The sequence below is a fragment of the Lissotriton vulgaris genome, chromosome 1_1, assembly GCF_964263255.1.
Source record: "Lissotriton vulgaris chromosome 1_1, aLisVul1.2, whole genome shotgun sequence".
Classification (NCBI taxonomy): Eukaryota; Metazoa; Chordata; class Amphibia; order Caudata; family Salamandridae; genus Lissotriton; species Lissotriton vulgaris.
The window spans coordinates 656,047,313-656,062,526 of NC_141685.1; the positions used below are offsets into that span (position 1 = coordinate 656,047,313).

Here is a 15,214-nt window from a genome sequence, read left to right on the forward strand (position 1 = left end):
TCAAAACTAACACAGAATACTTCACACAAAAAATACTCCAACAGGATATTGGAAAATATTCACATGAAAAGGTGTATTCATACTATAGAAAAGATCACTATAACAACCAGGAAAACACAAAGATACTACCCCACTATCAAGGGCAGAGGAGACGCAATTCATAAATTTCTCTGACAGTTTATTTTACTTAAAAAATGAAAGTGATACAGAACCGGCAACAAGCAGCCTCAAGGGTCAACACAGAGGTCTATTTTTAAGAAGAGGCTAGGGGAGAGGCAAGGGAAAAAGGTCGAAAAACACCATCAAGGAACGGGAAAGATATGGATAAGAAGGCAGAGCTACAGATGGGGAAAAAAGATCTAGTCTCTGTATACAACCTCTCAAAAAGACCATTGGATAAAGCAAAGATAAATTTGCTTGAACAAGGTGTACCAATAACACAATATGTCTAAGAATATTCTTTAAAAAAAATATATATAGAATATAAGAATATTCTTTGCCAACAAGGATGAAACCTCCTTCAAACCTTTCCCAGGTTAAAAGAAAAACCTCTAACTTTTATCCACCAGCAAGTAACATCCCTACGGAGGTTCTAACATTCTGAAAAACCATGCTGAGGTAATTGGATAATAATGACTAGAAAAATAAATATTTCAAGAACAACCATCAACGACTGAGAATGCTTTAACGCTTGAAAGCGGAAGACAATATAATCATTAAACCAGCCAATAAAGGCTAGGTTGTTGTTTTAATGGACTGTGATGTCTAGGAGAGTTAGGTTATCAATCACCTTAAACATGAAGCACACTACAGAAGAATAACAGGGGAACCCTCACGCACTATTAAGGAAGAAATTAAAAAGGCTGTAGAAGCAGGTATAAATAGGGGATGGGTAACAGATAACAAAAAGGTTTTCCTCATTAACAATACTCCCAGAACACTAGTAATATGTATCGTACTGAAGATCCACAAGGACCACCTATATCCACAAGGTCACCTAATAATATCTGGGGTAAACACCCAGTTAGAGACACTAGCTAAATATGTTGGTGTATCCTTAAACCGATGAATGCACAAAATCTCAGCTATTTAATATACCCAATGGTTATTTTGAACAAAATTGAACAAAAGGAATTTGAGACAAGAGAAGAATTATTGTTGACATTGGATATAGTCAGTCTGTATACGAATAAACTCCAAGATGCAGTGATCAAAGCGTTGGAATGTCTCCTGGAAAGGAGAGCCAGACCTCATGATGTTCCCACAAAGTTTATCCTGGAACTAGCATAGATATGCTTAAACATTATTTTTTCTACTTCAACCAAAAGTTCTTTACACAGATGAAGGGTACTGCCATGGGATGTCCATTTGCTCCAGAGATGGCCATAATGTTCAGGGCCAAGTACGAAAATGGAAAAACTGTAATATTCTGTTTAAAGACCACATACCCACATGGAAGACATTCATAGACAATGTTTTCATGATAAGAAATGGAGACGAAGCAGGGCTCCACAACTTTGTGGAATGGTTGAATGACAGAACACTGAGCATAATAATTTCCTGGATTTGATTATACAAAAAAGAAGATCGAAAATATACTACGCTGTATACTAAGGCACTGGATAGAATTACTTTTCTGTACTACACTAGTGGCCTCCATAGAAACCTAAGAATATCCTCAGCTTCAGTCAATTCCTGCACATTTGGAGAAATTATTTCAGGAGGAGGGGTATTGCTTCAAGAACAAAGATATGTTACTCAGTAAATTGAGGGAGAGAAAATATCCAAATAATCTTTACAAAAGAGCTGTTGGTACACACCAAGAGAGTATCTTATAGAACCTAAATAAAGTAAAGAACTAGATAGGATGGTCTGTGTTACATTTATTAACAAAAACACCAATTTAAAAAGTCATTACAAGTTACTGGCACCTACTTTTCTGCTTTGATCAATTAAAAGATCAACCCGTGTTTGCATTATAAATAATTCAAAACTTTAGAGATATCCTGGTACATTCCAATACTGATATACAAGGATCTCCATCCAATCAGCACAACATGCTGAGCTCCTACCTGCAAAAGGCCTCCACAAATGTGGGAATTTTACAGGGACTGACAGTACCATAGAAGGGGAAGAATTGACATACAAAAAGTAAATCAAAAGACAGTCTGAATTCACCAACTGCAACACTAAAACGTTGTATATTGCACCGTAAGCCTCATTAGAAACTGCCTACAAAATAGTACACCAACATGAACAAGTTTCTGTGGCAGACTGCAAGTCTTCTCTTGGTGCCACTCTTTAGAAAGATTAATGCTCACTTGATTCAAAAAGAGGAAATGAAACATTCTGGACTCTTGTACCTGCACCAAGACGTAGTCAAAAAAAAAAACGTGAACATCATAGCAGGTGAACCTCCACACTACATTTCCTAAGATTCCAGTGAGTAACCATTGCATCAGACTCAAGCACCTCGTACCTGATTGACTTGCGTCTCTTTATTAGATCAGTAACAGGAAGCAAGGTTGCTTCAGATGCCTGGGAGAAAAAGCGTCAGTCTGCCCTGCCACTCTTCACAACTTATACATGTTAGTGTGCAACATAGAATTAACAAGGAAAATAAATAATCCTCTGAATGTATGGGGTACTTGAAACTCTTCGCTAATGACACATTTTTACCTGATTACAGACTTTTTCTTTCAATCGAAAGTGCCTTGCGATTAAGACTTTTAAAATAGGGCGCAACTAATTGTTTTAGAACCTGTGGTGTGTGATGGGACATGCAATGCATGGACATTTACATTTATAATTGTATAGCCTTTTGTCCATAGCATACAAATACCATGAATACCAGGATGAATTTTAGGAATGGACTAGATACCCTTACTTGGTATATCTTCTCTGGACCCACATCTAAACAATACAAACATACCGCTGATTATATTATAGTATCCCTTTCTAGAATATTACATACTGATGATGACTTCAAAGTAATTTGCATGTCGCACCCGAAGGAGGTCAAAAGGCGTCAGTGGTATTAAGCAAGGTGGAGTGTGTGTGCCAAACAAAACATTTCCCTTAAGAATATAGTGGAAAAGGTCACCCCAGAGACCGCATCAACTGAATTGATATAACAAACCACAGAAAAGAAATGACATGTTTTTCTGTGATTTGGTTTTGTAGGATACTAAGCTTTCATATTTGTACTAATGTAATGTATATATCTTGACAGTCATTTAAATACCAGCTTTTTGAGTTATGTCATTTATATTTGTTCTTTGTATGTCTTTCAATATAATTGCCTTCCAACTTGTGTTGCTATGTTTTTCAAATATCTTTAGGCTCAAGGTTTGAATGGACTACTTATAAACAATTAATCCTTAAACAATACTAAAAGCAATATATGTATGATCACTGATTCAATTCCTTGTGTATATTTATTATTAATAGTTTAATAATCTATGGCTAGTATGGCTAGTGTTTCTTTTTTAATGCTTTTCAGTAACTCTGCCAGCCCTTTCTCATAATGTACCTGTGTTTACTGCTATCAGGTATTGGCAAAGGCAGCCAAAGTTTCTAGCTTATAACTTAAAATGCAAGCCAGACCTAATGATTATGCTAGTGTGTGTTAGTAGTAGTAAGTATCATGGAGCCTTTTCATTGTCAAAAGTACAAGGTTAGATCCTTTGCAAATATAGAAAGCCTTTTGTTCGTTATTTAAGTATTAAAGAATTGCAAACATTTCCTCGGAAAAGATTAAAACAATGTGCACTAACCATTGTGATTTAGTGAAAAAAAAACTCATGTCATAGTCGTTTTAATCCATTATTTCAAGCTTATTATAAGTATACTGATATGACTACATAAAGGTGATATATAAAATCCATATATCTAATTTGTGTTAATAAATATGAAAAAAGCATGCTGAAACAGAGAATGTATTAACTGGAAAAGTAGCATACCTTGTTCATTAGGCAGTGATGGCATTATGCTTGTAAGAGGTGCATTAGCACCGTGCCAATTTTATGTACACTGCTTGGAAATAAAAGAGTCCAAATGCAAATTTGCTCGATCCCTTTGTCAAAACATCTCACTGGGAAACATGTTTCAATCTCTGACAGACCTGTGGATGCCTTTCCACTGCAGTATCTGAAAAAGACAATAGGAAAACTGACTTCCGAGAAAACAGAGGTTTGTACAATAGATGCATTAATCTTTCAAGTCATGCAGCAAAGGTTTTCTAATATAAACTTTGAGACTTTGTCAAAATAAAAATGCACCCAAAATGTACTACGAGAGAAACTTCCTGGAGGTTTGTGAAACTGAGAAAATAAGTCGATGTAGCATTAATTGTTTTCACTAACACATTTACTCAAATGTTGCAGTTAAATAATGAAAACCAGAAACAAAATATCCAACTGAAAGAGAGTAATAGTACACAGTGGGTAAACAGCACGCTTTTAAAAACAGGAAAGTTGAAATGAGGCATAATTTGGTTGGGAAAAATGACAAATTCACACTTCTAATGAAATGTCCCAGCCTATAGCAATTAATGCACGATTAACAGAAAATCTAGCAATCATGAATGAACACCCCTTTGAAGTGGTTTTATCATAATTTTTTTGCCTTTTACTTTACAGCTCTATTTCAGTGGCGGCTCCTCCGTCCTGTAGCAGCCACTACTGCTCTATTTCTATGCCGAGCACTGGCAACACTAATATGCCTGGCTTTAAACTTTTAATATTCGCAATTATAATCATGTAAAATTGCCCATTTGAGCCTATTGTTGTTTCCATACTCTAGCACTGGCATTGGAAAGTCTGGCCGCTCTGTGGAATTGGTCACCAAAGATGTGTTGAGAATAATGTGGAGCAGTGACTTTCGCCTGTCACTGCACCAGAAGTAAAAGGCTTGCTTAAGCTGGTCGGGGCAGCAACAAGCAGCAAAGCAGCTTTGGTATGTGGGATGGGACAGTTCTTGCTGTGGTCACTTAATAAATATTGTCATTAAGATCCCTAATGATGACTGCAATGTCAGAGAAACAGTAGGGGCTGCAAAGAAGGTGGGCTTTTTGTGCAATCTTAGCAAGTTTCACAATATGTTACATAGACAGTATATACCTATTTGCAGATCGGTGTGCCTTTTCTTCTCGAGAGACTTCACACTCAATAAACAATTACAGTAAGGTGGGTATTGCGCACACTGAGAGTCAATGGGATGAGAAAGAATCCCCTCTTGTAAACAAAACACACAATTGGTCTCAGGCTCTCCCCAAATGGCTCACAGATTAAGGGCTTATGGGAGGTTACGGGGAGGGGTGAGGTTGACCCACAGGATCGTCCTGCACTAACCACTTAGGTTCAGATGGACTGAGAAAGAAGTTGCCTGGAGAGGCAGAGTTTCAATTCCCTCTTGACTTACCGAAGGAAATGTCCAGTCAGAGAGCCTGCAGTACCTTGTTACATATTCTGCAGGGGTGGGAGGGTCTTAGTTTGAAAGCAAACCTGCACTGAGATTAAATTTATTTAGATGGGCCAGAATGTGGCCTATTCTGAGCAACATAGGAAATGTATTTATGGTGAGGGAGGGATTGACAATGTAAAGCAAGGGTTTAAGCGATTCAGTGGCTAGATATTTGACAATGATGATGATGGTGGCAATGGTGTGAAGTTGAGTTAAGTAGTGATACGAAGACATTTATGTAATCATCTAAGTAACGTTTCATTTGTGTCTATCAGGAACAGATGGGGACTTGTCAGAAGTAATATTGGTAATGTCAATGATGTGTTTAATTAGTCAATCTTTTTGATGAAGTGACTGAGGTATTGGGCAGGGATATGACTCAGTAATGGACTGCATTGAAGAACTTTTTCCGTTTGTTGGATTAGAGGATAGTTTAAAGGTCAATAAAGTCCTTTCATTGGGTAAGAAATAAGATACTTACCTGTAACTGCAGTTATCAGTATTGATATCTTTCTTGAATCATCCCCCGCGTCGAAGTGGGAGTCCCACGGTAATATAAATAAAGCCGAAATTAAAGAACTTCTATAGGCTATCATGGAGGCAACCATGCATTTAATAGTGTGTGGATTGTAATACTGGAGTGTAAGTGAGGCCTCTGCGGGGAGGAGGGTGGGTTGCATGTGAATCTATGAAAGATATCAATACTAGATAACTGCAGTTACAGGTAAGTAACTTATTTCTTATCCAGTTTTGGGGTATCTTTCATAGATTCAGATGCTTGAATCAGAATAGCAAGCAGTAATGTAAAATCAGTAAGCACCCTTAGTGGATGGTGGGTAGTGTCAATAATATTTCAAAATATATTCACATAAGGAGTGTCTTGTGAAAGTGTTGGCATAAAAATAAATGCATGTAAAGGAAATTGACATGTGAAATAAACAACTCTATTAACAGCTTAAACAATTATACTGACTTTAATAACCAATAAAGATACATTTTCAAATGGAGATTAATACCGACAACAGAAAAGAACTCCTCTAAATAAAAAGACTCACCTTACTGAAAAAAATGACGTAGTACTGCCTCTACCATGGCTGCCTCAGCACACTGTGGCGACTCCAGGCTGTAGGGCTGCAGGAAGGTATGCGTTGTTTTCCACGTCGCAGCTTTGCAGATTTATTCCAGTGGCGAACATGACAGCAGATGAAGAGACTGCTCTTATGAAGTGCACTTTCAGTGCCCTTGACAAAGGTTTGCCTGCCTTATCATGTCAAAACTGAATTGTGGCTGCTATCAAACTTGCAATGGTAGCTTTAGAAACCGCAGTGCCCTGACATCCTTGTCCACAGGCTACGAAAAATTGATCTGTCATGCGGATAGACTTAGTCTTTTGCAGGGAGAATTTAAGACACCTCTTGATGTCTAGAGTGTGTAGTGTTTGTTCCACAAGTGTAGAAGGATCCGGGAAGAGAGTCCTGAGAATTACAGGTTTGTTTAAGTTTGAACTGCAAAGGAACCTTATGGATGAATTTGGGATTCGTCCTGAGGATAACCATTTCATCTGTAAAACAAAAGAAAGGATGTTTTATGGTGAAAGCTTGTATTTTTCTAACCCTTCTAGTTGATATTAGGTTGAGCAAGAGAGCAACTTTCCACATCAGGTACTTCATGTCTGCCCTGTGGATTTGCTCAAATAATTGCTTCATAAATTGTGATAGGAGTACATTTAAGTGCCACTCAGGGGGTGTAGCTTGAACACGTGGATAAGTACGAAACAGTCATTTCATGAATTGCTGTACAACTCTGATAGAGCAGAGAGATAGACGTTTCGGGGACCACCTATTTCTAAAGATAGCTGCCAGATGAACCTTAATTGATATGTATGCCAGCTCAAATTTTGCCTAAAACAGTATGCATAGTAGGATTTGCTCTGGAGCAGAGAGCTACAGATGTACCTTGCGTTGCAGATACCAAAGGAAAAATTGCTTCCATTTCAGTCCGTACCTCTTGTTGGTGCTATCCGCACGAAATCTGGCGATAAGGTCTTTGCACTATTGCGCAATAGTCAAATCCTTAAATTCAAAGAATTCAGGAGCCACGCATCCAAATGAAGAGATGCTGGTTCCAGATGACACAACTGACCTTGGTTCCTGGTCAACAGTTAGTGTTGGTAGCAAACGGATGGGCTGGGCTTCCAAGAGGAGGAGAAGCTCCATGTACCAGTGCTATCTGAGCCATCTGGGGGCTATCGGAAGAAGGCGGCAGTGCTCCATTTTCATTTCCGTAAGGACATTAAGTATGAGTGGAATGGGAGGAAAGGCGTAAGCATATATTCCTGACCAATGTATTGAAAGGGCATTCCCCCCAGAGTTTGGGAGAGGGAATCTGCTTGCGAAGAACTGGCATTTGGAATTGGTGTGGGTCGCACACAGGTCCAGCGCTGGTTTCCCCCAATGTGAAAAAATCCTGTCAAGTTGGTCTTGTTCGAGCTCCCACTCGTGGAAGTTGTCTTTAGTCCTGCTGAGGGTGTCTGCCAGAGTATTCCGAAGCCCCGGAACATGTTCCGCTGATAAGGATATCCCGTGAAATGTGAGCCCGCTCCAGAGCTGCTGGGCATCCTGAGAGAGAGTAAGAGATGTAGTTACTCCTTGTTTGTTGACATAAAACATGCTTGTGGTATTGTCCGTACTGACCAAAACTGATGGACCTTTTATCCGAGGGGGGAAAGCCTGCAGGGAGGGAAAAAATAGCCTTCAACTCCTGCCTGTTGATATGCATCTGAAGCTGGGATGAGGACCATTTTCCCTGAATCTGAAGGTCTTGAAGATGACCTCCCCAACCTTCCATGGAAGCATTGGTGGTGACTATAAATTTCGAGATCAAAGACAGACAGGAGAGGCCCTGAGAGAGGTGTGACTTCAAAGTCCACCATTTGAACGCCTCTCTCTTGCGTGCAGTGATAGCTATCCAGTAGATCCGTACTTTGAATCCATTGACATTGGAGTTCTCCTTGCAAAGGCCTCATGTGAAGAAGAGCTAGTGGTACTAGGCCAATTGCTAAGGAGACCATGCACAGTAGACATTTGTATGTCATCACAGAAGTGCTCTTTCTTTTTGATAGTCTGAGAACCAAGGTTTGCAACCGGTCCTGCCGTTCTTGTGAAAGGAAAGCTTTTTCCTGAATGGTGTCCAAGTCGGCCCCTAATAACGTCATTGTCTGACTTGAAAAAAATGATGATTTTCGTTGGTTTATAGAAAGGCCTAATTTGTGGAACAGATGCATGCAATCTCTTGTAGCTGCAGCCTCTAGACAAGCCGAAGGAACTTTCAGGAGCCAATTGTCCATATATGGAAATACTTGGTGACCCTGGTTCCCAAGGCGGCTGCCACTGGGGCCAGAAACTTTGTGAAAATCTGCAAGCAGATTTGAGGCCAAAAGGTAGGACTCAGAACTGATAGTAGGTACCAGCCACTGTAAATTGGAGGAGGTTTCTATGTTTGGGGTATATAGGAACATGGATATAAGCATCCTCTAAATCCAGCAATGTCATGTAGTTCCCGCTGTTGAGGCACCAAAGGATGTCGGAGAGTATAACCATTCTGAAGGTCTGATAATTTAGGATTTTTTTCAGTGGTCTGAGGTCTAAAATAGGTCTCTACTCTCTCGATTTCGTAAGCATCAGGAAGAAGCTGGAGTAAAAGCCTTTTCTTCTTTGTGCTACTGGAACCTTCTCTATTGCCCCTTTAAGTAGCATAATCTTCACTTCCTATTTGAGTAAGTGAAGACAAGGGGGGTGCGAGCCCCTGGGTGGAGTGTTTGGTGGGCGCTGGATGAATTCCAGAGTGTGGCCATAAGATATGAGACTCAAGACAATCTTTCCATTGTAATATTGCGCCATTGATGGATATGACTAGGAACATTTGCATCGTTTGGGGGGGGAGTAGTAGCTGATACCCTGATTTGGTCATTGCTTGCGACCTGAGTCACGTGCTTATGATGTTAGTTTCCTGTGTGAGCCTTGCCTGGAGAAAACAGCTGTTTTCCAAGTAGACTGTCTCCATCGTACGACATGCCCAGTATATTTGATTGCACTTCTGGACAGAAACAATCTGATTGCTTGACTTTTGTGGACAGATAAAATCTGGATGTTGCCCTGTCCATCAGATTATGAAAACCTCCAATGTCCTCTGGAGGTGAGCTAGAAGGACGACAAGGAGGGGGGGATGGTGAAGGTATAATATAGTTATCCCATTCATCATTGGGTGGAAGAGGATCGTGAATCTCTCCCTCTTCAGGCACTTCTTCAGGAGAGGATGGATCTTCTCTAGGAGGAACAGGGATGATGGGACGTGGCATCATCCTAGGAATAGCAGGAGGAGGCAGTATTGGTGTAAGTGGTGCTACAGGTTGTGCAGATGGAGGCAGCAGTACAGTAATGTGTTCCTCTTAGAGCAGAACCTTTTTCTGTAGTCTGTGAGAATGGCCTGTAAGTCTTGTATTAACCACTTGGATGCTAATGACAAGGGTAACTTGTCATGCACTGCCCATTCATTTCAATGGAAATCTCATTAAATGAGCTGAATTCCCTTAGCGTCCAAGGGGTTAAATAAGAAAGTAATTGAGCAGGTTCTTGCCTTGGTGGATCAAAATAATATCTAAAATGCTGATATTGTGTAGGAGGAACTGGATAGTGTTGGTAGTACTGCTCCTCATCATAATAGTGCTCATCCTCCTCCTGACACGCCATTAAGTTCAGAAGGACTATGAGCAGTCCTAAAAGGACCATCCTCATCCGTTTCCTCTGTGTCTAGAAGATGACCAGGTAGTAAAGGCAAAATATTGCCTGGCGATTAGAATCCAGGCCACAGCGATTTTCTTGTTGATGGCAAAATTGTCGTCGATGTCGTTAGAGAAGCCATTGACGGTGTGCTGATCAACGGTGGAGCGACCCTGATTTTCTTGTTTACGGCAAAATCATCGTCAATGTCGTCATCGGAGCTATCAACAGTGTGCTGGTCGACGGTGGAGCCTTCGTCAACGGTGGAATCTTCGTCGACAGTGGAGCCATCATCGGTGATGGTAGCGTCGCTGCTGGCGTCGATGATGGCATCCTCGTCGCTGAGGTCTTCGTCGATGGTAAGGATAGTGTCGACGATATCAGGCGTTGATGCTCGCCGTCGATGTCATAGGCACCATCGATGGTCTTGACGATGAGAGAGTAGTCGTCATCAGCATTGCTGAAAAAACAGGAATCGATGGTGAAACTGACACCGACCAGGATCTGTGGCTGGATTTATGCCTGGAAGGTCCTGAAGATTCCAGTTTTGCCTTAGAAGTCCCAGAATGATGTGACAAGACTAGCTCTAATGAGCCTTTAGTCAGATGAGAGGTTTTAGGTTGTTTCTTGACCTCCTCAGGCTGACTCTCAGGCGACCTGGGCCTCTTATGGGATTTAGAGGAAGTGTTGCTCTCCTCATCAGAAGACGCTCCTTGAGTCTTCTTCAGCCACAACAAAAGTCTGCCCTCTCTATCTCTAAGAGTCTTATATGAAAAGGTGCGGCAAATTTTACATTGTTTTGCCTCATGATGAGGATAGAGGCAATAGATGCAATCCTTGTGGGCATCATCAAGATGAACCCTTTTCTTCCCACAGGATTTACAAGGGCAAAAAAGTCCTTTCCTATCAGACATTGTCCAGTAAGAAAAGTGAGACTTATCTGAGAGAAATGTTGAAGAACTGAGCAGAGCTCCGGGATACTTCCTTTACACTCGACATACAATGACAATCTGAGGGATTCAGCCTATATTGGGAAGGTTCTATATGGTGCTGGTTACTGACAAGCAATCCCTATAAAAAATGTGGTCCTTTTTTAGAAAAGGAGGTAGATAGGCTTTTAAGTGCATGGATGCCACCATGATAGCCTATGGAAGTTCTTTAATTACTGCTTCATTTAAATTACTGTGCGACTCCCACTTCGACAGGGAATGATTGAAGCATGTGAATCTATGAAAGATACCCCAATACTGGATGATATCAAGTTTGTATTTAGCTTTGACTGTTTTTGGGCATTATGAAAAAAAATTGATTGTGACTCCGTAATTTTTCAAATAGTTTGATTTAACTTTGGCTGTTGTTGAGCTTTTCATTTATGTTTGCTGTTGTGGACATTTTAAGTTTTATTTATGTTGACCAGGAAAACTTTGTAGAGCCATGATGGGTGTCCGAAGCGAAGAGTTGGGGGCTTCTATAAATGAGTCTGGGATGCTGAGGAGGGATATTGGTTATTTTGCTTTGGAAGTTCTTAAAAGGTTCTTGTTTGAATGTCAGTTGATTTAGGATGTCCATTGCAACAAGGCATAGTCATATGAATGGTGGTGACCTAGTACACTGGCCAATTGAGCGATCTAGGAACTTGGAAGATCCGTGAGTAAGGTAATAAAAGAGGTGGTCTAAATAGTTGCTTTCAGAGTGGAGGTCATAATGAGCGAGGTGAAGGTATAATATATAAAAAGAAGTCCCCATGGCAGATGTTGTTGATGGTGGCATGTCTGCTGGAGGATGGAGGATCAGAGAAAATATGTTTGTAAAATCTTAATAATGTTAGAACTATGATAGGACCCTGGCATTCAGAGGATATCTCACAAGAGAAACACTGACAGAAGCTAGAAGCTATGAGCACTAGATAACAAGTGCACCCATGGTGAGATCTTTAGCAGGTATTACATCTTAGAATTCTGTTTTAAGGATGTTGTTTTGTGAAGTAATTGAGTACCTCATGTCTTGGCCATTGTTTTTAAGCTTCTGTTACATGTCTATGGTTGGTGACGACTAGGGCACCTGAACGAAAGTAGCAGCTGATGGATTTTGATTGGATTGCTTCATCCTCACTGTGCTATGTTATATGCACTTTATTGACTATTGAATGTTGTTTTGGGTTGTATTTCTATTATGCTGCTATGCCAGATGCGCTTTGTTCTTTTGCATGTTTTATTCATTGCATGTTTCTTTTATGGCTAGTCCTTTAGATGAATAAAATATATTACATTTATTTTAATTGAAGAACTGCACCCCAACTAGATTCTGCATTGCATTCCAGAAGGACTGCACACCCAGTGGGAGATGGTGGACTCCTTGCTTGGAAGTTGAGACACAGATACAGTGTGTTGGTGTCTTGGTACATCTGGATGCAGATTAATCGGAGCCAGGCGGACAGTAACACACAGATGTGGTAATTGGAACTACAATGGAGCTACTAAATAGTGCAATATAACATTAGGAAACTGCTGCAGTACACAAGGACCAGAACAGATGCCTTAATGGGATGGTTTCTCCAAAACCTATTGTCGATGACAACAGAAAAATCAAGAATATAGACTATGCAGAGTGTTATGTTATAGGCCTTTGAAAAAAATCTGATTTGATCATTGTAAGTAGATACTTAGAAAATTCATACTTTTTCCATGTTCTCCCCAGATTTATTAAATTTTCCTGTACCCTAGTCTGCTGATATTAGGACTATATGTGTACTGTGACACTGATATTCAGTGACACAGTTCGTATGCTCTGGCTCTAAAATAGTATCTATAAAACTAGTCTCGCCCAATTTGGTAACGTAGCTTTCCTGTACGGCCTTAGTAGATGGCACTGAAAATGAAGCAATGGCATGGGAGTTAAATGTAATCTGTAGGCTACAAGATGCATTTACACCAATCAAATATATGACAAAAAAAAGGCTGCCAGATGCTCTGGCTGGCACGCAGTTTAAAGTCAAAGCAATAACACAGGGCTATGAAAAGTGCGATGAAGTAAAGCCTACAAACAATTGCGTAATATATATATATATATATATATAAAAACTGTACCCTTAAAGAGACTAATCTATAAATGGACATAAATATAACTACAATATTTAGTTCTACCTCTCGACCTGGGAAAATTCTAGAAAGCTGACAACGTTTTTTCCCACCTAAATTTCAAAACCCGATTTAAATGTGAAATCATATTTTTGATTAATTAAGTGGAAAATTATTATAAAGTGTACTCTATTCTGCCTGAGTCATAACCACCTTCAAACCAGTTCAGCCACTCATCACACCTCCGAGCTGGAATGTGAATTATTTTCTGGAAGAGTTTACAGACATGGCTCAGAAGACAATGGCCTGCCTCTTCGCACAGGAAGGACCCAGTGTTGTTAACAGCTGACCACTTAGCTGTATGGGAGTGGACAGTAACAGCTTGCTACTGCAAAGGAGAAGTGTGGCACTTCACCACCGCCACCATATTTGGACCTGGGAATACTACACCTGAAGAAGAGGGCAATGCTGGCATAAACAAGAAAGACTACTGGCTCCTGCTGAAAGAAGAAGTCTCACTCAAGGGGTCCACACTGCTACTGGCATCCAGGGAATGGAACTACTCTCTAAGGGGAAGATGGCTAGCCTCCTGGTTGCCTGTTTCATTGGCACATAAAGCAGAAGGACTCCTGACTCCAAGAGGGCCCAACTGACCTCAGACGGCTGGACCCTACAGGAGACTGTGCTGATGGGAGACCCGGTGCCTAGGAGTCTTCCTTTGGAAGCTGGGGGTTCACCAGAAGGAACTTTCCCAGCAGTTGAATAAAGTGGGTCCTAATCATTGTTTCCACCGCTGTAGAAATGAAAAAATGTCCTGATGCTTGTTCAGAAAGGTTGTACCCAAGACAGCATGAAAACCAGGTTCATCAAGCTAGGAACTGCTTGCCCCACTGAAAACGGTTTTAGCTGGATTTTGCAGTCAAGGTATCCTGCCCCTGGAGCCCCGCAAAGTTACAGCTTCTAGACTTGCCCAGCTGAGCATTCCGAGAACAAAAAATGTTACTAAGTCTGAAGGTAAACTTTGGACAGGGGAGAGGCTGAAGATCTATCTGACCAGCTTTGTCCCATTCCTGCCCTTTGGTGCCAAAAACAACAGCTTCACTGGGAGCTTGATGATGACGTACCCAACTCCAAGAAACCCTCGACAGCCGCAGCCTTCGACTGGAACTGTGAGAGCTGTTGTTTTTCAATGTTGCTTTACTTTTTCCTGGCCGCTCTTTTCCTTCAAATTTTAAAAATGAATATCTTTTCTATTTTAATAATCTCGACTTCTTTTTGCTCATAAATATCGTCCCTATATTTCTAAATTGGTTTGGAATTTTATTGTGTTGTGTTTTTTGACTTTACAATTCCAGGGCCTAAGTTTAACACATACTTCTTGTAATGCGTACTGATTGCGCTGTAGCTACCAGAGGCTGAGCCATGATTGTATCAGAATTGCGTTTTGATATAGCTAGACTGTGTTAATTAAATTGGCAGGGTTGCCCCACACAAATTATAGAACAACTGCTGAGAAAAATAAGGTGTTGCTGTTTGTACATAGACAAAGACAGGAGAACTATATTTAAGTCAATGGAAGGATCATCTATCGCCCAAGGCACTATTATCAAACAGACACAATAACAATAAAGCTCAGAATTCAGCATAATCAATCCACCTGTTTTTTGAACTTAAAATGTGACCGCCAGACTGAGTAACATAAACTGTATATTTCAATACCCCTTATTGATTAGGCCATTGCAATTTCCGTAATAATTGTGTAACTTACTTGTTTCTAATTATGTAGCTGTAGCATTCTGTAGCACGTGTAATGCTGCCAAAAGGATAGTCATATCTACCGGAACTACATTAATTACCAGGAATATCTTGATGTTTTTCATGCCGATGAAGCCAATG

At 40.4% G+C, this 15,214-nt stretch overlaps 1 protein-coding gene across 1 annotated transcript in view; it reads right to left on the minus strand.

Moving 5' to 3' along the window:
* Positions 1-15,214, minus strand: part of TTLL7 (tubulin tyrosine ligase like 7) — a 1,104,754-nt gene that overhangs the window by 816,235 nt on the left and 273,305 nt on the right. Inside the window, exon 4 of the mRNA XM_086936338.1 lies at positions 3,963-4,149. Coding sequence (XP_086792464.1) covers positions 3,963-3,987 — 25 coding nt within the window. The 5' untranslated portion in view covers positions 3,988-4,149. The remainder of the gene's footprint in view (positions 1-3,962; positions 4,150-15,214) is intronic.